The sequence below is a fragment of the Labrus bergylta genome, chromosome 10 (assembly GCF_963930695.1).
Source record: "Labrus bergylta chromosome 10, fLabBer1.1, whole genome shotgun sequence".
In the NCBI taxonomy this organism is placed as follows: Eukaryota; Metazoa; Chordata; class Actinopteri; order Labriformes; family Labridae; genus Labrus; species Labrus bergylta.
In genome coordinates, this window is record NC_089204.1 from 7644986 (window position 1) to 7666987 (window position 22002).

Genomic DNA, 22002 nt, shown 5'->3' on the forward strand with positions numbered 1-22002 from the left:
ACTCTGTGAATTGTCACGTGGAAGGGAACACTGGCCAATAAGGAGGCAAGCTGACCGAAGCAGGAAGCACAACAAACATACGACAGCAAATCTGAAGAAGATGGAATTCAAGAGCAACTTGATTTGTGGCAACCGTGATGGATGTACCAGCTAACAGCTAGCCTGATTTAGCTTGACCATCATGTTGGTTTACTCTTAATTAGCGCGATATAACACGTTTTGATAGTCGAGACTGATTGTTGGTGAATGAAACGGTTAGTGTGCTTAGGTGGCCTCGTTGTTCTCCACACACTATAAGAACTGAAACGTCTAAAACGTTTATAGTGTGCCAGGCCTAAGATCATGGTGGGGAATTTGAGACAAAGGTTCAGAGGGACTGAAGGGCTGGGACTTGTTCTAATAAATTGGTGATGCTTAGCATAGTGTGTGTGGAGCTGTTGAATGTGTCCCAATGGGGAGATAAATTAATGTGTTTGAATCTTAGCCCGTGTGTTGTTTAAGTATGAAACCCCCTCAAACTGCAGCTGCCTTCTCCGAGGGAACCGCCCAAAAAAATGACCAAGTTGTTATTTTTTCTCTGATTCACGTCTGTTTTCTGTTTTCAGGCCGTTTTTCGAGGGGATGTCTCACTCCAGCTCGCAGACGGAAATTGGAAGCATACACAGCCAGAAGAGCGCGCAGAGAGAGCTGTCATGTCCTGTAAGTTGATCACCAGGCGCTGGTCCCCGTCTGCTGCCTCTCAGCCCCCTCTGTTTACCCGGAAAGTTCTGCCTGGCAGCTGCCGGAGAGCGTCTCTTTGTAAACACTCTTATGTAAAGGAATCGCCCCTGGGCTCTGTTTGAATGTCTGGCAGTCCTCTCTGCTTTTTGTGGTTCAGGGATTCCCGAGGACTGAGATACAACAGGCGAGATATTCTGAGCATGAGTGCAGTGCAGACCACCAACTCTCTCTCCCCCCCCCCCCCCTCTGCAGAACAGTATGGGGGCTGTGGCCTCACCCTATTCACCCCTCAACCCCCTCCAGTATTTATAGAGACCAAACCAGAGTGACCCCCATACCACCATCAACACTCAGACACAAATATGCTCCCATACTCACAGAGAAAAGCAATTCCTGAACTCCCACTCAGAGATTTATGACCCGCTGGAAACAACGAGGGCGAGAGAGAGAGAGGCAGAGAGAGAGGCAGTGCTGTTTATAAATATCCGAGAATCCATTTCGGTCTGTAATAAAACAGCTCGGAGCTTTTCAGACTTCGATTCTGCTCAATAAATGTCTCCAGTGGAACTTCATAAACACGTCTTGCAGGCTAAATGGAAAGTCTTTGATCTAATATTAAAGTTTAATCAAGTAGACGTTACAAGATGAAGCAAATGTTAGTGCACAAGAGCAGGCCAACTCCAGTGGCTCGGTGCTTTCTCTCTCTGTGCCCTATTGTGAGAAGGAAGACTCAGAGGGCAGAACAAACACCTAGCTGTGGGAGTGTCACCCACCTGGGGGAGGGGTTACTGCCCTTTGTGATGTCATGAAGGGAAAATCTCCAAATGGCCTGTTTGAGCACACATTTTCTGAAAAGAGGAGCAGGCAAAAGACGGAGAGGATGGACTTTTCTCATCATTGGGGGGTTTGTAGACAGACTAGAGACACATATTAGAGATAGAGGAACATGGAGAAGTGGATTTTAAAGGGGACATTTTCGGAGAAATCCACTTCTACAGTGTTTGTTAACATGGGTGTCTACCGACCCACAAAATGTGAAATAAACCCATCCAGTCCTTTGTTTGTGGTCTGCACAAGTCTTACAACACAGAGAAAAATGCTCAGTTTCAAATGTGCTCTCCTTGTGATGTCACAGTGGGATTCTGGTTAAAAAATTCCCCTCTCCTCCCCTGATATCTCCACCCATGGACTCCACCCCCAGCCTAGAACAAAACTTTTGTTCAGGTCCGCCATTTTCCGCTAGCGAAGGAGTGATGTCTACCTGGAAAGCTCAGGGGGGGCTCATTTCATTTAAAGAGACACACACACCAAAACGGAGCGTTCTGAGAGAGCTGGTTTATACAGGGTCACAAACCTCCTCTGGTGCTTGATTCATGTTATATTTTGACCACAGGGGACTGTTTGAAAAGGTGGAGAAGGGGGATCATATGTACTCTTTGATCCTCGTCAGGCGATGGCTGATAGGTTCAGGACCGCCTGAGAAGTGACCTCAATGCTGTAAATGTTTTAATGTGCGTGTTCTCCCTGCAGAGTGGCGAATTCCTGACCGTGGAAAGATGTAAAATACAAGGAGCCCGGTATCAAGACGACATCGTGGCAGACACCACAGTTGGGGTATGTTTGTGCAAGAGCAGTATACGTGACTTTGTTTCTAAACTTCATCCCTCTTGAGAGTATCTTTCTCAGAATCGTTCTTTTTTATTCGCTCCACTTGAACGCCCCTCTCCTCCCGTGGGTCCGATTGTTTTCCAAGAAGATGGCAGAGAGCACGCGAGGGCAGACGAGAGCTGCCACCGTACCAGCATTTTGAACGGAGATATGATTCTCATAAAAGTTGAAACTATATTGATTTCTGCTTGGATACCGCAGCAAGAACAATAGAATAATATTTGTTAAGTTCTTGTTTTTTTTTCATGACTCCCCCTCCTGCACGCTGTCTAATTTGCACAGTGCTGAAATGTTGGCAATGCAGATTTGAAAGTGTGCAGGTGATGGCCTGCTATCTTTGATGGATTCATTCCTCTCCTACTCACCTCTCTTATGAAATAGATGCAGTCTTTAAAAGATTTTGTACTTTTTGATTCTATCCATCATGAACAGAACGGATTCTCAGGTTTAAAAACATGTGCCATCACAGCACTCATCTATTATGGATCAGTCGAGCAGTCACGGCAGCCGCACGCAGACTGATGAGGGTGGAAAGCAGATTGTTTGTTTGTTGGTGTCGGTCTAACCTTGCCCCACTGACCCAGACCCTCCCCCCCCTCTCCCCCTTCCTCTCTGAGTGCGGGCATCTGGCTCTCTGCACCGCTCCAACAACCCGAGTCAGATGAAAAATCTAAACTGCAGAACAATGTTTCCCCTGCCACCTGCTACCAGACCATGACTTTTCATCCCCTCCGTCATGTTGAGCTCGCATCATTATCTCCAACCTCAACAGCTCAGCTTCAATTATTCATCAGGGCAGCACCTCTCTGCGTCCGTACTGCTGCGACTCTTTCAACTATAGTTCTTTAAACACGGGCTGCAGAAGCACCACACACACACACTCACAGACAGAGTCCAGAGTTTACCTGGAGCCTGAGAGAGAATCTGGCTCGCTGTGTTTGGACATGACGGTGCCTGTGTTGTGTGATAAACATCAGTGTCCTCTCACAGCCCTCTCAGCTCATCTTTCCTCCTCCCTGATTTTGGTTCAGGAGCCGGAGACTGACGACAGCGGGCCGGGGCCGGGGGAGGTGAGCAGCTGGGACGTCAACACTGAGCGGATGACCAGCACTGTTGGCAAGCTCTGCAAGACCGAGTCCCAGAACCACATGTCTCCCAGGTACACTGCTGATCACTACATCCGGAAACATGCACACAACACTGTTATATCAGCTTGTGTGTACACGAGGGCTGCAGGATACGAGAAAGTGACACTGAGGTGCCTTTGTTTCAGATCTGGACAAATGCAGGATATTATCAGAGACGTGTCGTTAGTTTTGCATGGACTGATGTACATTTAGAAATCATAACTAGGGTTTGAGGACAAAGGAGATGAAATAGGAGAGATTTTTGGTAAAAGGAAACGTGTCTGGAGCGAGGGTGGCCTCATGCTTGGTTAGCATGCCCCATGTACGGAGGCTGTCGTCCTCTTAGCAGGCGGCTGGGGGTTCAAATCCCACCTATGGCTTCTTTTCTGCTACTTCCACGATTTCTGACTCTAAAAGTACAATCAAATCAGACAACATAAGCAGGAGAAAACAAGATTTAAAAAGCTGGCGAATCGACATACATCATGCTTGTTTAATTATGGAGAGACCTACATCACAGCCAATCACCTGCTGGAGTCAGGAGTCGATCCGCCAAATCACTGGAGGGAGCTAGAACACCTCTTAACACAGACACAGAAAAACAGCACGCACACAGACACAAACAACACTGAGTGAATATAAACAAAGTAAAACACATTAGGAACACAGCTGTAACATCTGCTTTGTTTTAGCCAATTTACTATGAGCCTTGTGTGCAAGGATGGTTATGTAATGTCAGAGGGAGATAAATAGCCAAAAATGAGTACTTTGCAAGGTTTCCTTTTATATCATACAGCATAAGAAGTGATATGTAGCGTTGAAGTTAATTTGCCCGACGCTACGTTGGATGTGCACAAATTGCAGAGTCAATATTAACCATATATCTTACAGCCCTTCTGTGTACCTGTGACTTTAGATTCTGATCTAAGTTTTATGGGAATTCGTCTGTTGTTGACTTATGCAGTAAAGTGGAGAACAGGCTGCAGAGGCGTCCTCGCAGCACCTCCATGAAAGACAGACAGAACTCGAAGGCTCAGAGCGACAGGACCAGCAGCATGGAGAGCGAGTGCTCCCCTGACTCCCGGCTCATCGCTCAGGTAAACATCTCACAGACGTGTTCCTTATGTATGTTTTTGGTGCAGGGGGAAATGTGCTGGCTCGTGTGTCTCACACTTTCTGTTTCTCATTTGTCTGGAAGGTCCCCAGGAAGTCTGTGTACGACCAGCTGAACCAGATCCTCATCTCTGACGAACGCCTCCCAGAGAGCATCATCCTCATCAACACCATGGAGTGGCAAGGACAGGTGTGTGTTATTCTCTACACTATGCAATCATAAACTCCCTTACACAGTACAGGAATAAAGGTAATGCAGGATATGGGTTATAAAGCTCACAGAGAGACAGATTATTAGTCTGATATTTACAGGAACAAATCTCCAAAAGACTCCAACAGCACAAACACGACCCAGAGGTTAAAGGTCAGGGACTGAATTAGCTGAGGTGACACCTAGCAGACAGCTAGCAGCTCCCACCTGTCACGCAAAGAGGCCACGCCCCCTAATTATACATCCCTTTAAGACTTAATATAATGTAAACAGGTGAGTTGTTAATGTATATCCATTAACCCATCGTGTCCCTCTCGTGTGTTTCTGTGCAGTACGTTGCCGAGTTGCTCCATGAACAGGCCCAGCCCATTGTGTCCACCTGCTCTGCTGCCGATGTTCAGGCTGCCTTCAACACCATCGTGACTCGCATCCAGAGATTGTGAGTTGCTTACACACACACACACACACACACACACACACACACACACACACACGCAATGAAGCAATGAATGATGGTTAAATCTTGTTGTTATCTTGGAGTTGTCCTCCCCAAACAGACAGATCATTTAAGGACGCCATCGCTCATGCTACCTTATTGCTTCCTGCCTGTGAATGTGACGGTCTGTTCATGAAAGGCTAAACCTCTGCTCTCCTATCTCTCCATTCGCTCGGCTGCCGTCATGTCTGCAGGAGCTGTCTCAGTGTGCTTCTGTTAAACCCGTTTTCTCTGTAATCCAGCTGAACTGTAACTCTCCCTCTCCGCACACACCTGCTCCCTTCCTCGCTCTGTTTACTGCAGCTGATGCCATGTCATGTAGAGCCATGCACGTCTCTGATGTTCAAACACTCGCTCCGTCATACCGCTGCTTCCACTGCTGCAGGGCTTTCCTCAAATGTAGCCACGTTTCAAAGTGCCATTCTGTTCCTGGATGGTATATTCCGACCTCGTCTATGATTTAGGTCAGAAGATGCAAAACATACCAATTAAAGAAACAGCTGTGCAAATCTTCAGCTGTTTTCTGGGATTTAATAATTCTCTGTGTATGAAAAGAATAATAACTTCAAGCTGTTGCAGTTTTTAGTCACCTTGAGAAGACTTGCTGAGACTTGCATGTCAGATATTACAAATCTAAACATATGACCTGATCCGGCCCTCATTAAACCGGTTTCTGCTGTGATCTAAATCTCTCTTCCAGAAATCTCTGAGTCACGTCTGTCATGATGTGGGACTTTCTCTTAATGACTCCTTCCTCTCTCTACAGTTGTAACTGCAACGCACAGACACCGCCGACGATGAAGGTGGCGGTGGCAGGTGACCAGAGTTACCTCAGCACCATCCTGAGGTTCTTTGTGGAGCAGCTCGCCAACAAGACGCCCGACTGGCTCAGCTACATTCGCTTCCTGGTGATACCCATCGGTAAGACAACAAGGATGAGTAAAAAAAATATCAAACCAAAGACGATACATGTGCTTTAAGATCTTCTTTGCACTCCTCTGCAGGTTCTCATCCGCTGGCAAAGTACGTGGCCTCGTTTGACAGCCGGTTCAACAACATCTTTATGGACACGGCGTGGAGGGAGCTGTTCTGCAGGACGGAGCGGCCCGCCTCAGGTACACAGCTCCGGGTCTGTGTGTAAAGAGAGTGTGTGTGTCTGATGCTCAGCCAGCTTGAAAGAGAAAGAAATGGGGTGGTAGTTTGGGTCAGAGGCTGATGGATGAGAGGAAAGAGTATCCAGAGACAGCTGCAGCCGGCTGTAGTTCTGCAGAAAGCTCCACATCATTACACTGATGCTCCATGAAAACCGTCTGCAGCTGCTTCAGAACACAAACAGCCCGCTGCCCGCCAGATATTTATCTGAAAGGTTTTCTGAAAAGGTTCTGCTATGAAGGAGAAGGAATTCACATCATCCCACATGCAATATTCCCAATCTGCAGGGAAATCTTCCCATATTTTATGATTTCACAACATATTTACATTTTACAGCCCTTGATTTATCTAGGGTTAGGGTCATGTAACTGGATATAAAAGGAAAGCTGTACACTTCCTGCTAACGTTATGTTATCTACTGAATGCCAGCTTAAAGCTCCCATACTCTCAGTCGTCAGTCTGTGAAATCTTTACAGCAGCTTCCCATGATCTGATTTACCTGATACTGGCGTCAGGAAAAACCCTCATTTCAGCCTCTGCCTGAAACGATTTATTTCAGCTGCTGTCTCTTTAAGACACCTCCCCACTTGCCTACTCTCTTCTGATTGGCCAGCTCTCTGGAAGCCTTTCTACGGGGCAGAACGCTGCAGGGCTGCCAGAGGAGGGCTGCTCTCCAGTACTGGGAGAAGAGGCTTGAAGACGTCTCTGTTTCATATCGGGGAACTGTCATGTGATTTGCAGAACAAGCCGTTGAGCGCCCTCTGCAGACTCATCCTGGGATTACTCCAACATTCGTTTACATGGTAATAGGTCATAACAGGTCATTTTCCACTAGGTCATTGGGTGTTACAGCACAGAATATAAGCCTGAAGGTATAAGGTGTAAGGAAGGGATCTGCAAAAATGTTGAATATATGAACAAGACGATGAACAGAAATGTAATGTTATTTTAGGACTGTTTGATCTTTCTCTTTGAGATAGAATCATTTTCTCTCACTCGCTGTTTAAAAGTCTGACAAATGTTTCCTGTCACGCACATCCACGTCCAAGCTTCTATTTTCATCCTCCTTCTCATTCTCACTCGTTCTGCCCCAACATGTCTGATAATCGTCGCCCCTCCCCTCCCGTGGTACACTTTGCTTACACCCAATAGGTGAAAGAGTAACAGTCCCACACACACTGGATCATCTCCACGGAGGGTTTGGCCTCCTGCACCCGGAGAGCCACGTCAAAATGAACCCGCATTAAGAATTATGTTGCCAAATATGAATGCCAGACTGCATGTAGCCCTCAGGCCGTCTGTTTGACACACACTTCATCTTATGTGTCGTATGGCTGACTTCACACGTGTTTTAATGACCTCACTCTGCGGAAGGAGCATGATTAATGCTCGGTCTTCCAGTAATCAGCTGTATGTGAAAATAAGCTCCTAGCATCATCTGTCTGCGGCTCGTTAGCCGGACATGAAACATGTCGTTAACGGTCTGTCTCTCTGCAGATAACATCGACGTAGCGGGACGGGTGGTGCAGTATCTGGCCGGTGCCAACGTGTCCCACCAGTTCCCCATCTCAGAAGCCATGCTCACCTACAAACAGAAGAGGTACAGTTACAGAGATTATTTCTGTATGTGTGTGTGCGTGTGTATATTTGTGCTTTCTATAAGCATGTCTGTGTTGGAATGATTGCATCGTGTAGCACTGAGAGTTTCAGATTAACTAGAAATATAGAAACATCTGCATGAGGGAGATGTGTGAGTGCACGTCCATGCACACAGGCATATAAAGACACAAACACGCACACACAAACACACACACACACACGCTGTGATGTGTGCTGATGATGATTTAGTTCTTACTTCAGAGTCACGTCTGTTAGTGTGATGTAAACCGGTCCAGAGAATGCAGGTTTGACTGTCTGTAACTGTTTGATGTTTTTTCAGGGTTTACACACACACACTGCACAAACTGTCTGTTGCATTTCTGTGTTTGTTTGCTTTCTGAGGTTTGACCAAACCCCGCCCCTCTTTGTCAGAGAGGCCTCCTATTGGTCAGAAGGTACTAATGACATCACACAGTTTTAACACTGTTGCATTCCTTCTCCCCCCCTTCTCCCTCCCTTTTGATTTGCACTCAAGGAAAAGGAGTTTGTATTTTGATTTTTACATCAGGTATCTAACTCAACTCTTGCTTTGTTTTGCCCTCCTTCCGCTCCTTGCTGTGTCTCAACATTTCCCTTCTCCACGTCCGACTCTCACCGTGACTTCACTCTGCACTCTGTCCTGACTCTGTCTCTGGTTTTGGTGTGATTCTTGGTTTTTGCTCCCTCCTCTGTGTTGTTGCTGTGAAGATTTGCCTAACAACCTTTAAAACGACCTGAAATATCCAAAGATATGAAAGGACCTGTGACTCGTTCACGAAGCGCTCTCACTGTCAGGAACATTTTAGAAACAAATATTTGTGTACGATTATTGTTGTTGTCTCGTTCTTTTTGACTTTAGGGCTTCGAATGTCTTCATTAATATCACCGATCACATTTAGTCGTTTATTATTTGATGTCTTCTCACCCTGTAGAGAGCACATCACCTCCGCCTGTTTGTTTATTGCTGAACAAAAAAATAATTCAAGTCGAATGATCAGACAGAATTTATCCCCTGTGAGACAAGAAAACGGGCTGAAAGACAATCAGAGAAAATGCACAACATATTCATCCACACTGATTTGAACTTTAGCAGAAACAAACATAAAAGATTTACTTCAAACGCTCTTCTGTAGCTCGTCATAAAACACTCAATGAAACAGGGCAAAAGTTAAACTAACACAAACAACCCGACGTTTGCAGAGGTCTTAAGACTGTTTTGATTAGTGCGATGATTAGTCACTCTTAGATCTCAGCTCCATCGAGCGTGCAGCCGCCGCTCCCTCTGACCCTCTGATGCGAGCAGCAGGTTTGACTTCCTTTTAGTACAAACCCAAAGAAGCTCATGTGGATACGTTCTCTTCAAACCAGCTAGCTGTGATGAAGACGGACCCGCTGGATGTCTAACTTTGTTAAACTCAATCTTATAGGGTTTTGTTCAGCCGTCTTTCTTTGCAGAATCTTATTTTGAAACTTTATTTTTTTAAAGATTTATTTTTGTGCCTTTATTGACGAGATAGGACAGTGGATAGAGTTGGAAATCAGGGAGAGAGAGAGAGAGTGGGGAATGACATGCGGGAAAGGAGCCACAGGTTGGAGTCGAACTTGGGCTGTACATGGGGACGCGCGCACTAACCACTGCGCCACCAGCGTCCACTTATTTTGAAGCTTTCATTGATAGTATGATTTCTGTGGACTGCTGCGATGCATCTGCTCCAGCGTTGACCTTGTGTTGCTTGCTGTGAGTGAGATATTCTGCAGGATCCAGACAGACGTGCAGAGAGTGAGCGGTTCAATTGGAGCTTTTTAAACTCGTCCCTGCTGGGTCACTGGGTGCACTTCTTCTTCTATTTGAAGCCGGTTGCTGTGTGTGTGTGTTTGTGTGTGAGCTGATGTTTAATGGCGTTGTCTGGAGGTTTCCTTTCTTTGAACTTTTTCAATCTGTGACCCGTCCGAGACGTTGGAGTAGTCGAGTCCAAACCATCCCTTCAGTCCAATGTTTCAAAGTTACTCTTCTCTTGGTTGTAAGGAGCCGTCCTCCTCTCATCCATCTCATTGTAAAGTGACCCTAAAGATGACCCCATTTCACCCACGGCCAATCATGTGCCATTCCTGCTGTGATGGGACATGGTGCAGGCCGTGTCACAGCCACCCCCACCCCCCCTCCAGGTCCACTGAGTGTTCAGACCGCCATCTCGTCCCACTCACAGCCTCTCCTCTCTCTCTGTTTCAGCCCCGACGAGGACTCCTGTCAGAAGTTTGTGCCGTTTATCGGGGTGAGAATTTAACCTTTGAGCGGAGGCGACAGACGCAGTCGTAGATTCATTCTGTGTTTTATTTTGGTTTTAACGCTGAATCCTTTTCTCCCCTTCAGGTCGTGAAAGTTGGGATTGTGGAGCAGAGCCTCTCGACTTCAGGTAAGAAAGTGGATTTCTTTTCAAGCCGTGTTAGTTTTCTGTCCACATAGTAACAAGGATTCTTTGTGCTGGGACAGGAACCAGAATTGTAAACTTCCAAATGATGCTTGTTAAAATGAAACTATTTTAATTCCTGTTTCGAGACAAACAAAGTCTGGTTCATTTCATCAGTGTGAACACAAACGTACCGTACTCAGGTACTGTGCCCGAGTCCGCTTAAAGAGGTGGTCACTGGCTCAATTCATGTGTACTCGAGTACGGTCCACGGGAGATGTGAACGCAACCGTGCTCAAACAAGGAAGTGGATAGCTATATGACGTCGTTCTAAAACGTCTCCTATCGCTTCAAAAACCGTCGTATCCGTTCAGCACGTCTTATCCTCTGAGCTGCACGGTAGATGTGGAAGTAGGACGAGAGTCATTGTTGGCGTCTCAGATGTAACAAAAACATCCACAGTTAGCAGGATGGACTCAGCCTGCGAGTGGTTGCCATGGTTACTTCTTCTTTCTGCTTTTTCAAACCAACTATGTGCATACTGCCCCCTGCTGTATCGGAGTGTGAACATGATACTAAAAACACACAAATAAAAAAACACAACAAATAAAGAGACAGAAGACTCAACTCATGAGATCTCAATCCACATCGGCTGTCAGAGATAAAACTGACGCTCTCTTCCTCCCCCTCTCTTCAGTTGACTCAGACGATGCAATGGGAGGCAACACGAGCATCCTGTCCTCCCCGACGCCCCCATCGGCTGGTCCGTATGGGAAGGAGATCGGTGGCACGCCCCCGCAGTCTCCCTCCGTGTCCACGGCCCTCTCAGGAGCTGGGTATGACACACACACACACACACACACATACACACGTCGACATCTCACACCATCCATGCTTTTCATTTCTTCTGCAGAGACTCTGACTTTGACGCGGCTTTTATTTGCAGCTCTCCGTGTTCGGGCAGCGAGGTGATGGGGCTGCAGGTGGACTACTGGACGTGGCAGGGTCCAGAGAAGAAGAAGGAGGGCGAGAAGAGGGACGTGGGGCTGAAGAACACCCTGAAGAGTAACTTCAGATCTCTGCAGGTCAGCCGCCTGCCCTGTGGAGGGGAGCTCACCCCCCCACCCAGCATGGCCATGACCGTGGTCACCAAGGAGAAGAACAAGAAAGGTACGCTACCCTCTGGTCAAAATAACCTCAACGCTTTGAAGGTTAATGCTTGAAATGTAACTCATCTTTTCCCCGCACGAGACAGAGAGAAGCTTATTACTTCTTCAGGTTCATGAGGACACGACTGATTTCACTGTCTAAAAGCCTCAGATTTTAACTTATTTCTCAGGAGGAGTATTAAACACACTCTCTCTCTCTGTAGTTCTCCTCTTCTCCAGAGAGAACGGCGTGATGAAGGAGCGTCTCTAACTCCTCCCTCTTTCCCTCCACAGTGATCTTCCTCAGTAAGAAGCCGAAGGAGAAAGAGCTGGACTCTAAGAGCCAAGTGATCGATGGAATCAGCAGGTTGATCTGCACTGCCAAACACCAGCACACCATGCTGAGAGGTAAGAACACACCGCTCAGGCTGCACCGCCATCTGGTGGTCACGTCAGGAACTGACCTCAAATAAACCAGTGACAGGTCATCAGAGGAGGTGAAAGTGTTCACAGTTAAAGTATAGATTCTAAAATACTGAGATATGTTTTACTACCTGTGCTGTTTATATTTCTGTTACATTAAACATTTGCTGCTGTGAAATACTTTTTAAAGCGTGCAGCAGTCCACGTCACGCCTCTCGCCTCCTACTGCCAATCCCCACATACTCTGTGCGCGCTGCGTTCTCTCAGTACCACGGTTCTGCTCCGTCGAAAGGCGTGCACCCTGCCACACTGGAGCATGAGCACAGCCATGAGCAGCTGAACACACGACAGGAGAACTACAAGATCACAGGAGAACTACAAGAACACATGAGCACTACAAGACCACATGAGAACTACAAGACCCCATGAGAACTACAAGAACACATGAGAACTACAAGATCACAGGAGAACTACAAGATCACAGGAGAACTACAAGACCACATGAGAAAAACAGAGTCCATGTAATTTATTGTATTTTATTTTGAAATTGACCGGACGCTCTGTGCGTTTCCTCGTCTGACATCCAACTCTGTCCAGCTTGACACGTTCTTGCAGCGAGCTTTGTCTGAAATAGACACTGGAATAGTGTGCAGCGCTGATGGGCTGCGGCGCTCACTGAGTATGTGGAAATTGGCAGGTACTTGAACGCATCATGTTTGTAAGTGTGGATGTCAGAAGGCGTCCTTTAAGGAGGAGCTTTGTGACCTCGTAGGAAATGTAATCGATCCGTTACCTGAGTGATAAAGTCTGAGTCTGTTCACTCAAGAAAGCTTGAAGCACTGTTATGTTTAATGTCTGTTCTGTAACGGCGAGCTCACTTTGTGAAGCGTCTTTTCTTTGAAGGTGGCGTTCATTTAACTTCTCCTCATTCCCTCCTCAGTCACCATCGATGGAGTCGAGTGGAACGACGTGAAATTTTTCCAGCTCGCTGCCCAGTGGCCGACACACGTCAAGCACTTCCCGGTGGGAATCTTTGGTTACACCAAACCCGTGTGACCCCGGCTGCCCCCCCCACCCTCACGACTCTCCGCTGCACTTGTCTCACCGAGAGGCTCCAGAGAATGAGAAGAGACGCCGACGGGCCCGGCAGTACTAGTTTTCCTGTGGAAATCTTACTGACTCTCAGCGGCTTGTTCATAAAGGATGTTGGTGTTGTCAACTCGATGTTTTTGATGTTGTTGGGTGTTGTTGTTGTTTTTTACACACTACCGAAAGAACAAGTACTATTTTGTAAGATTTGTGCTACCGCCTCGGAGCTACTTTGGGGGTTTTGACAATTTGCCACATTTCAATAATGGCAGCTGTGTTTGCACTTTGTTTTGTTAACATTTTATTATTTCTGTGAAATCCTACATTTATTGTGACTCTCTAGACGACGGAGGAGTGTGATGGTGACGTGCAGTGGCGTGCGTGAGACCGTGTTTGTTGTTGAAAGTTGGAATATTGCTGTGAAACTAGATGGATCCTTTTCTGACTCACCTTCTCTTTACTCGTCCCGTTACTTTCAAAAAGATGGAGGAGCCGACCATCTGGTTGCTTTGAGCACACGGCGCAGCTCGGCGTGAAGGGCGCTGTGACACTTCAGATCGTTGTGTTTGCGTCGGTGTTGTCGTACGCTCAGACTGTGTGGTAACATCAGGACGACACATTTCAACCATCGACAGCTGGACGACAAATCGAGTTGTGACTGTCTGAGCTGTCGCTTCGTTTCCCGCTCCTGATCGGGAAGTTTGAACTTTGATACGATTCTATAAAAAAACAAAAAATCCACACACAAAACTCAAAGTCCAAGGCGCCTCATATCGTGGAGTTTCTCGTTTTTAATCATCAAAACTTGAAGGTAAACTCCTGCACGCGTCTAAGTACACGATACATTCAGTACCAGAACGCAGTCGAGGATTCATTGTAGGAGAGGAAGTAAGCTCCTGCTCACGGTCTGATGCACGCTGGCAATGTTTCGCTCCTGATGTTTTGCCATCGTTGTTTCAGACGGCGTGCCGCGGTCTGCTCATTGAAAACGACATCTCCAATACTGCGTGCCTATGACGTCTACATTCGGTCTCATTGTATCCAAACAGATATCGATGTCGTTTAATTTTTTACTAGAATCATAACTTAAGTTTAACATTCTGTTACCGTGACAACCCCGACCTAAGGCGTCTCTCACACACGCGACGGTCGTAACGTAACAAACGCTCCAGATGTGCCAAAGTTTGTTTACAGTCCAACCTTTGAGCTCTTTGTGAAACTGAGGTTGAAGAGGATCTGTGCTGCTCGTCCACGTCAGTATTAACCTCAACGAGATCATCAAACGTTAACCCATCTAGCGTCTATGGGCCGCGTGCACTAACCTGTTCTGAACCGCTGCGTCCTGTCGTACCGGACCTGAAACACACATTCAGGTCCGTCTTCGGTCTCGTGCCGAGCTCTTTGGGAAAATAAATGTTCAGTTTGTCTGACTGGAAACGGGCTGCGACGTGTTGATTTTGAAACAGGATGACAAGTGAGCGGAGTGTTTCCAGATGTGCGAGTCACTGCCTGCGTGTGTGTGTGTGCGTGTGCGCGTGCGTGTCGGTGTGCTACGTGTTCGATGGTACTCCCTGATAGTGTTACGTGAAACTTTTGCAATAGGAAACCTTGGACAAAGGGCCTTCTGTCTGAGTTAGTTGTTGCTTTTTATAAAGTGAAGACTTACCGAGCTTTGATAGGCTGGCTTTTTTTAGTATTGTATAGAAAATATATACAAAATGTATTATTGTGAACCCCCCCCCACCACCCCCCCTCTAAATTGAAAGCACAAATAGCTTCCCCTTATTTCTCGACTTAAATGCCAAATATATCTGAGCAGAACTCTTAAGTATGAAGTTAAACACTATTAGACTCGTCTCACTTCGTGATGCACTTTCAGGTGGTTTGGACACGTTCAAGCTCGAACCAGGACGTCGTTTGGTTTGAGGTGAAGTGTTCGAGGTTATTGGAAATGTAAACCACTACCTTTAGTCAAGAGAAGGCCGCTCTTCTGATTCTTGTTTTTTTTTTTAATGACCCTGTTTGTTGGCGGGTTGGAGATCCTGTCAGCGCTGTCTGTTACTTTATGTTTTGCCACTTGATGAAAAAAATAAAAAAAATGGTATTCTGCAGCTATCGCCACACGTGTCGGCCTGTGACGCCACAGCCGAGAGTCTCTGTCTCCTGCTTTGTGAAGGGTTCACTCTCTTCTCGACGTGTGGAGACAAAGCGGGCCGTGGATGGTCATCAGGGCGGCTCTTTGAGGGAATTAACCTTTAAAATGAGGCAAAAAGAAAAGTGTGTTTCGATGTATTTAAACCTCGAGTTTCTTTCTTTGGTTTGCCCTGAACTAGAGGTAGCATGGGAGCGTTTCACAGGACCGGGTCGATGAGTCGGCATGTTCTGTCTCATCACTCCTGCTCCCTGAAACGCCGCCCAGTGTCTTTGCACAAAGCCTGTTTTCAACGACATGACAGTATTTTTAAATTGACCACTAAAGATATGGGTTACTCTGCATGTTTTACTATAGATGTAAATATGTTTTGGATTTTTATATTGTTTTGTTTCTTTCCATTGCTCTCACAAGCAGTTGTGTTTAATAAAAGTTTTTAATCTTCTGTACAAACAGCTCGTCTTTATTCATGGGGTCAGAGGTCATGGTGAGGCCCGAACACATGAACACAGGATGATGTAACACAATCTGCAGTCCCAAACGCGTCCACACACACACACACAGGTGTTCTTAAGCCGAGATGGACGGCAGGTTGACGTAATTCTTCATCCGAGGCAGAGGTTTGATCTTGCGCCCCGCCCAGCCGCCCTTCCTCTGCCACAGGCCGCTGGAAGGACGGATCCCGAGCCAGCGATTCCGACCCGCTTTCCCGATGATCCGTTTGTTGTGGTCGATGTTTGACACCCGTCCCACCGTCACCATGCAGGTCTCCAGCACCTGTACGTGTTTCAAGTTTGAGGCACATCATTTAACGAGTCTGCAGAAACCTTGAATTTTATTTTAAACAAGGTCGTATTGCTACATGTTTCAGAGTCTAAATGGCTAACAGATGCATCCAGTTATCAACTGCAGCAGCAGGGAATCAGGTTGTAATTACCCAGAAGCTCAAGGCTGCAGCAGCTTTCAGCTTTTCACAGCTGCAGGTAAAATCAGGCTTTGAGTTTGAAATTTCTCTTCATTTGATTCCTTTAAAAGGACGCGTTCACACATCCAACTTCCTCATGAAGGAGGACATCAGACTAACATGTTGAACAGAAGAAAATCTTGCTCACTACTCTTACTCGGCACCACAACTTCATTAGAAAAGCAAAAAACGATGCCGAGTAAGAAGTGTGCAGGATTCTTCATTTGATTCCAAAATGCCTAAACGTAAACTCCAGCACATTATCTGACCAGAAAACAAACAGTTACAGGTAACGTTTGGGTCCTACACCTTCATCGGGCACACATTCCAAAATGTCTAAAAACACGGTCAGAGGTCCAAACACGCAGCCTCACCTGAACCTGCTGCTTTGAAGGAAGCTGAACGATGGCGGTCCCGTTGACTTTCCGCAGCAGAACGCCGCTCGTACCTGAAGGTCAAAGGAAAACATTGAGGTCAGGAAGGATGAAGAGTGAGCTCACTTCATAATATACATAGCTATAGAATAATAAATCATCTAAATGCACTCTAAACATTTAAAAACCACCAGATTCAGATCAATACAAGGAGAATTCTTTTTGACGGATGTTCCTTAAAAGAACAAATCTCTCTCTGCCCCTGCTAAAATTCAATTGCAGCACTTTTCTTTGTCCTTTCATTAATAGGACCCTTTTTTGTTATTTTGATTTGTTTGTTTTTTTTACATGCACTTCCTTTGTTTAAATTGTGCGCCTCATCACATCTGAGAGTGGAAGGTCACTGTTCAGGAACGTTTTAAAAACGTCTTTAACCAGCCGTGAGCCTTAATAAACAAACGGTAACAAAGAGTCTCAACATCAAACACATGTGAGTGATTATAGATCACCTGCAGCTCGGATGTACTCTGATCCTTTCCCGGGTTGGATCTCCAGGTTGTTCACCAGGGTCCCCACAGGAAGCGCTCCCAGCGGGTACGCATCGCCCTCACTGGCCGAAACTGTGAAGTCAAATAAAAAAACACTGAAAAAACCAAACAGACTATCGGCTCCATGTAAAGTCGGAGGATGGACCTCGTACCTGCCATGCGTCCGATGACTCCGGAGGTTTTGATGATGTCTCCGGCCTGCATGTTCTCTGTAGCGATGATCCACCGTTTACGGTTTCCTCCGGCGACCAGAGCGATGTTGGCAGACCTGAGGAGACGATTCATGTTATCGTACGTTCTTGACTTTTTTTTAAATCAGACACAGTCCTGTATGGTGAAGCTGATCTCACCTGCAGGGGTCGTATCGCACTTCAACGACCTTCTCGTCAAACGGCTTGACCTCTCTGTCCGCTTCGTAGCGCAGTCGCTGAAAATCGACCATGCGGTATCTCTGTTTGTGACCTCCACCGATGCCGTGTGTGCGGATCCTTCCTGTTCGGGAGAAGAAAAAAAATGGAGAAGCAGCTCTTTAAGGATCCTTCACAGGATGCTGGAAGCTTCCTGTCTGTGAGCGATCAGGTGAGGCGTTGACCTTTAGCCCACGCCGTTTACCTGAGTGATCTCGGCCTCCCGTCTTCTTCATGCCAATCGGTCTGACGGTGTACTTCTCTATCTGCTTCCAGTGAGTCCTGTTCTGACTCAGAGCGGCTGTGGTGAGAAAGCCTCTCACCTGTACGGCTGTACTGGACACCTGAGCTCCCAGTTTAGTCTGCGCGCCCGTCTGTCAACACACAGAGCAAAAAAGACGTTTTAGTTTGAGATGCTACGATGACTCAGATCCTCGGTATGAATGACACACAGTTCATATTCACCTGCGAGGAGAGCAGAGCATGCTGGGAGAGAGTCAGGGAGCGCAGGGCTCGAGTCAGACACGTCACCGCCGCCATCATGACAACATCCACGCCTGTCACACCTGAGGAGCAGAGGAAGTTCAGACAATAATCATGAGGGCTAATCCAAAGAGAGCAGAGGATGTGAGCTTTGAGACGAGGCATGACACGTATTAAACATCATCAGAGTCCTGTACTGAACATACACTGTGAAAGAACACAGACATAACAGTGACCCAACAAAATAAAACAGAGTCAGTGTCAGTACCGAGGAAACAACAAGAGCTTGAAATCAACACAACACTACCGACAGTCTGCTCTTTTCTCTTCTTAATCTAGTTTAATTCATGTTAACTTCTAATCAAACCTTTAATCCACGTTATAATGTCTTAAACCTCCCCACACTGTCCTCCCTCTGACTGCAGTAACCTTCCTGTTTCCAATGTAAACCTGAAGCTACAGCTAGCTTAGCATTACCCCAGCGAGTGAGGCTCGTTTTGCCTTTTAAGTTTTTACCTTTTCTGTTCAAATGAACTCTAGATAACCGGTTAGTTCCTTTATATCGGTTCCAGTCTTACGAATAATTATATTGTATTAGAAAGATTAAACCAACCTTTATATTTGTCGTGATTTCATCCCACTCCTCTCACCAGCGTCCTTCACAGTTTCCTGCACGCTGCGGCGCAGAGTGATGACGTAGGTTTCCGGATCCCGAGGCTCGTTTTTAATGTTTCAGGATGTAAAAGTTTAAAAGTGAATCAGGATTTATTTTATTAACATCTAGGTGTTTAGTCTGCTTTTTAATGAGCTAACGGTTCAGTCACGTAACAAGTCTGACGTTTTTTATTTTTTTTATTTTGACAGTTGTTTTAAATGTGGCCACGAGGTGTCAGGATTACATCACGTGTCAGTATTTATTTATTCATTTATCATTTTTAAGTTACAAATAGGCATTTAAACTGTTGAATATTTCACAAATTACTCCAAGCAGAATTTTAGATGATAAAATAAAAGTATAAAAACCAAACTGACAAGAAAACAAGAAAACAAAAACGTATAATAACTTAAATTAAATAAAAGTAAATTCTATTTAAAATGAAATTAAAAGTGGGGAGCTTCAATCAATGTTAAACTTAAGTAATTCAAAGACAACTTGAAAAACACTGAAAGAAAGATTTTCACGTCGTTTTGAAACACTACAAATTTTGTAATAAAATGTATATTTCTATATAATTCGATATTAGTTTAGAAAAAGTGAACAAATCTATATATTTTTTAACTGATGTGAAAATGATTCATCATGAGTCAAAATGAGCCAACAACTGTAAAACTGTGCATGACGACATATATCTTATAATATATATATATATATATATTATAAAAACAACATCTGTTTGTTGAAGTGCAGACCAGCCTGTAGACGCAAAACAAAACATGACGTCACCATTCATCAACTTAGCCGCAAAGGCTGCTGGGAGGTTGTGTCTGTGCCGCAGACATTTTGGATCTAAAGGGGCTGAGCCGTCAGTCCTAGCTCTCGGTAAGTGCTGGCTTTATTTTTTCCGTACTTATTTAAACTAAGTTTAGCCTGTCATGTAATGTAGAGTGTGTATCTAAGTAGCTTTAGATTAAGATACAAATAAAAATAAATATGTGTCTTCTCTTTGTCTTAAACGGGGTCGGTGATCGTAACTAGCAGGGAGTGGTGATGCTAGTTGGTTAGCCGTTAGCTGACCGGAGCTTTAAACGGATCATCAACAAACCTCTCTGTGACAAATAATTACCTTCTTAATATCAGGTCTGTTCATTTAGTTTTTTTCTAGTGAACACAAGACTCCGTTACAGCTCCTCTCGGCTCTCCTCTTCATCTGATCATTTAGTTTAATGTAGCATCGACCTTTGATTGAGCTCGTGATGGCCTTTGATTAATAATGAGCACGGAATAATTACAGATATTAAATTAACTCCTTTTTATCAGTCCCATACTTTGACAATGTATATCTATCATTACACAATCATATTGACCGATAACGTTTTATAGGAAGAAATCCAAATGAAAGCTGATTCATCTTTAATTCATTGAAAATAGGCTCAAATTAATTTAAGAAAAAATAGGATATTCGATATGCCTTATTTTAATTTACCAATTTAGAAAGTAGGTCAGTTGTTTGTCAGATATAGAGTCTATAAAACCTGACCATTTGAGGTGAAAAGACCCCTCAAAGCGCCATCGTGAACTCATGACGTCATAAAAGATGAATTTATCAGTTTACTAATAAGAAATACAATAACCATAAAACTCCCAAAGGAAGGCCCTGTCCCCTTTACCTACCAGCCGGGTGTTTACACATGTTGTGACGATCCAAGATAAATGTATAATTTATTAAGCACATTTAAAAACAACAAAACTCTCTGTACAATAATACACAATCAAAGTCAGATTAATGTAAAAACAGCAGGGCAGGAGAAGGACAAAGTGTTCAGACTGATAGGAAGTGATAAAAGGAATAAAAGCTAACTCAGAGGCATAAAGGTAAAGTCTCAGTGAGAGGCCTTGATGTGTTTAGTGTTGGAATAGTTTGAGGATCAAGAATAAGGAGGAAAGGCAGCACGACACAAAAAATAGAAACTTCAACATCTGTCCAAGAAGGAGAGTAATGCTCGTATGTGTTCAGGCTGTGACGCAGGTCTGCATGCTGCTTTACAGAGAAAGATCAAATCAGTGATTTATTTAAATGGTTTGATGTTCTCATTTTGTAAACAGTTAAATATTCTATCTAGAGTAAATTTACAGTTTCATGAGTTTTTATTTAAAAACAGTTAAAGGTTCGTCTCGTGTTGACAACTGCCCCAAATACAGGCAGGGTCATTTCATAGCCCGAATCAAACAAAAGTGTCTGTGGCTCAGCGATAGAGTCAGTCGTGACTCAACCGGAAGGTCATGGGGTTCGATCTCAGGCTCCTGCAGCCACATGTCCGATGTGTCCCTGGGCCAGACACTTAACCCCGAGATGCTCCCGCTGCTTTGTCTGCATATGAATGTGTGTGAATGGGATTAGTTACTTGGCACGGTCACTTAGCATAGAAACCTGTACCGTCAGTGTGAATGTGTAGATGTGACCTGCGGTGTGAAAGTTCTTCACACTGCAGTAGTCAGAAGACGAGGGAGTGCTATACAAGCTCAAGTCCATTTAGCATTACCACAAGCCCGGGCTACTCAAGAAGTTTCATGGTCAGATGAATGATGGACCACATCGTAGTTGGTTAATGATCTGATGTTATTTGCAAATGTAACTAAGAGTCCCTGTTTTGTGTCCAAGGCCGGTGAAGGTGTGCAGAATGATCTGTTTATATGTCCATTGTCCCAGAACCATTAACATACAGCTGTCACAATGTCCATATAAATCAGATAACTTTATGTAAGACTGGTGCTATACTTGCTATCCCTTTTTACATCGGTATAAAAATGTTGGCGGACATTTTCATACGTCTCTCGGTGTAAAAGCAGACCTCTCGCAGCTGGTTTCAGTGATGCATGACTGTGGACAGCGTCAGTGACACTTCCCTCATGCCTGTCCCCCGGCCCTGCCACACCCTGCTGGTTTGCAGGCTCCCCTTTGTGTCTGGAAGTGATGTGGATGGTGTGTTGGGTCGTTGTTTGTGCAGGAAACGGAGGAAGATTAGGTGATCTATTGATGTCGAACTTCACCAGGTCAACAGGAAGTGCGTCTCTGGGGAGGTGGCACAGAGAGATCAGACGCTGCACTCTGCTTTTTTCCATTTCCCATGTTAGTCTTTACCGATTAAAAAAACATCAGGTACCACACCCTCTGTCTCACAGGCTGTTTTCAGAGCTTGTGCTTGGCATACTATTTGATCTT

At 45.3% G+C, this 22002-nt stretch overlaps 3 protein-coding genes across 7 annotated transcripts in view; 2 read left to right on the forward strand and 1 right to left on the reverse strand.

The window, feature by feature from the left end:
- zmp:0000000755 (phosphofurin acidic cluster sorting protein 2) overlaps positions 1-15790 on the forward strand; it is a 58524-nt gene extending 42734 nt beyond the window's left edge. The window contains exons 10-25 of one of the 2 annotated variants that reach the window (XM_020655200.3): positions 606-699; positions 2251-2334; positions 3420-3547; positions 4480-4612; positions 4714-4818; positions 5172-5278; positions 6102-6256; positions 6340-6450; positions 7985-8087; positions 8622-8654; positions 10356-10398; positions 10497-10539; positions 11231-11369; positions 11480-11703; positions 11976-12089; positions 13045-15790. In XM_020655200.3, coding sequence (XP_020510856.1) covers positions 606-699; positions 2251-2334; positions 3420-3547; positions 4480-4612; positions 4714-4818; positions 5172-5278; positions 6102-6256; positions 6340-6450; positions 7985-8087; positions 8622-8654; positions 10356-10398; positions 10497-10539; positions 11231-11369; positions 11480-11703; positions 11976-12089; positions 13045-13160 — 1732 coding nt within the window. In that variant the 3' untranslated portion in view covers positions 13161-15790. The remainder of the gene's footprint in view (positions 1-605; positions 700-2250; positions 2335-3419; positions 3548-4479; positions 4613-4713; positions 4819-5171; positions 5279-6101; positions 6257-6339; positions 6451-7984; positions 8088-8621; positions 8655-10355; positions 10399-10496; positions 10540-11230; positions 11370-11479; positions 11704-11975; positions 12090-13044) is intronic. The other variant, XM_020655201.3, reaches the window with a different exon arrangement.
- On the reverse strand, positions 15763-18890 carry mrpl2 (mitochondrial ribosomal protein L2). Its single transcript, XM_020655202.2, has 8 exons — positions 18735-18890; positions 18104-18204; positions 17844-18012; positions 17582-17723; positions 17384-17499; positions 17193-17303; positions 16684-16757; positions 15763-16122 (listed from the first exon to the last, which is right to left on the reverse strand). Exons 2-8 carry the CDS (start codon positions 18179-18181, stop codon positions 15916-15918), a joined length of 897 nt encoding a protein of 298 aa, XP_020510858.1. The 5' UTR covers positions 18182-18204; positions 18735-18890; the 3' UTR covers positions 15763-15915.
- Positions 18891-19581: 691 nt separating this feature from the next.
- Positions 19582-22002, forward strand: part of klc1b (kinesin light chain 1b) — a 30737-nt gene continuing 28316 nt past the window's right edge. For all 4 annotated transcript variants that reach the window (XM_065959282.1, XM_065959284.1, XM_065959285.1 and 1 more), the window contains exon 1: positions 19582-19661. The gene's annotated coding sequence lies outside the window, so the exon portion shown is untranslated. The remainder of the gene's footprint in view (positions 19662-22002) is intronic.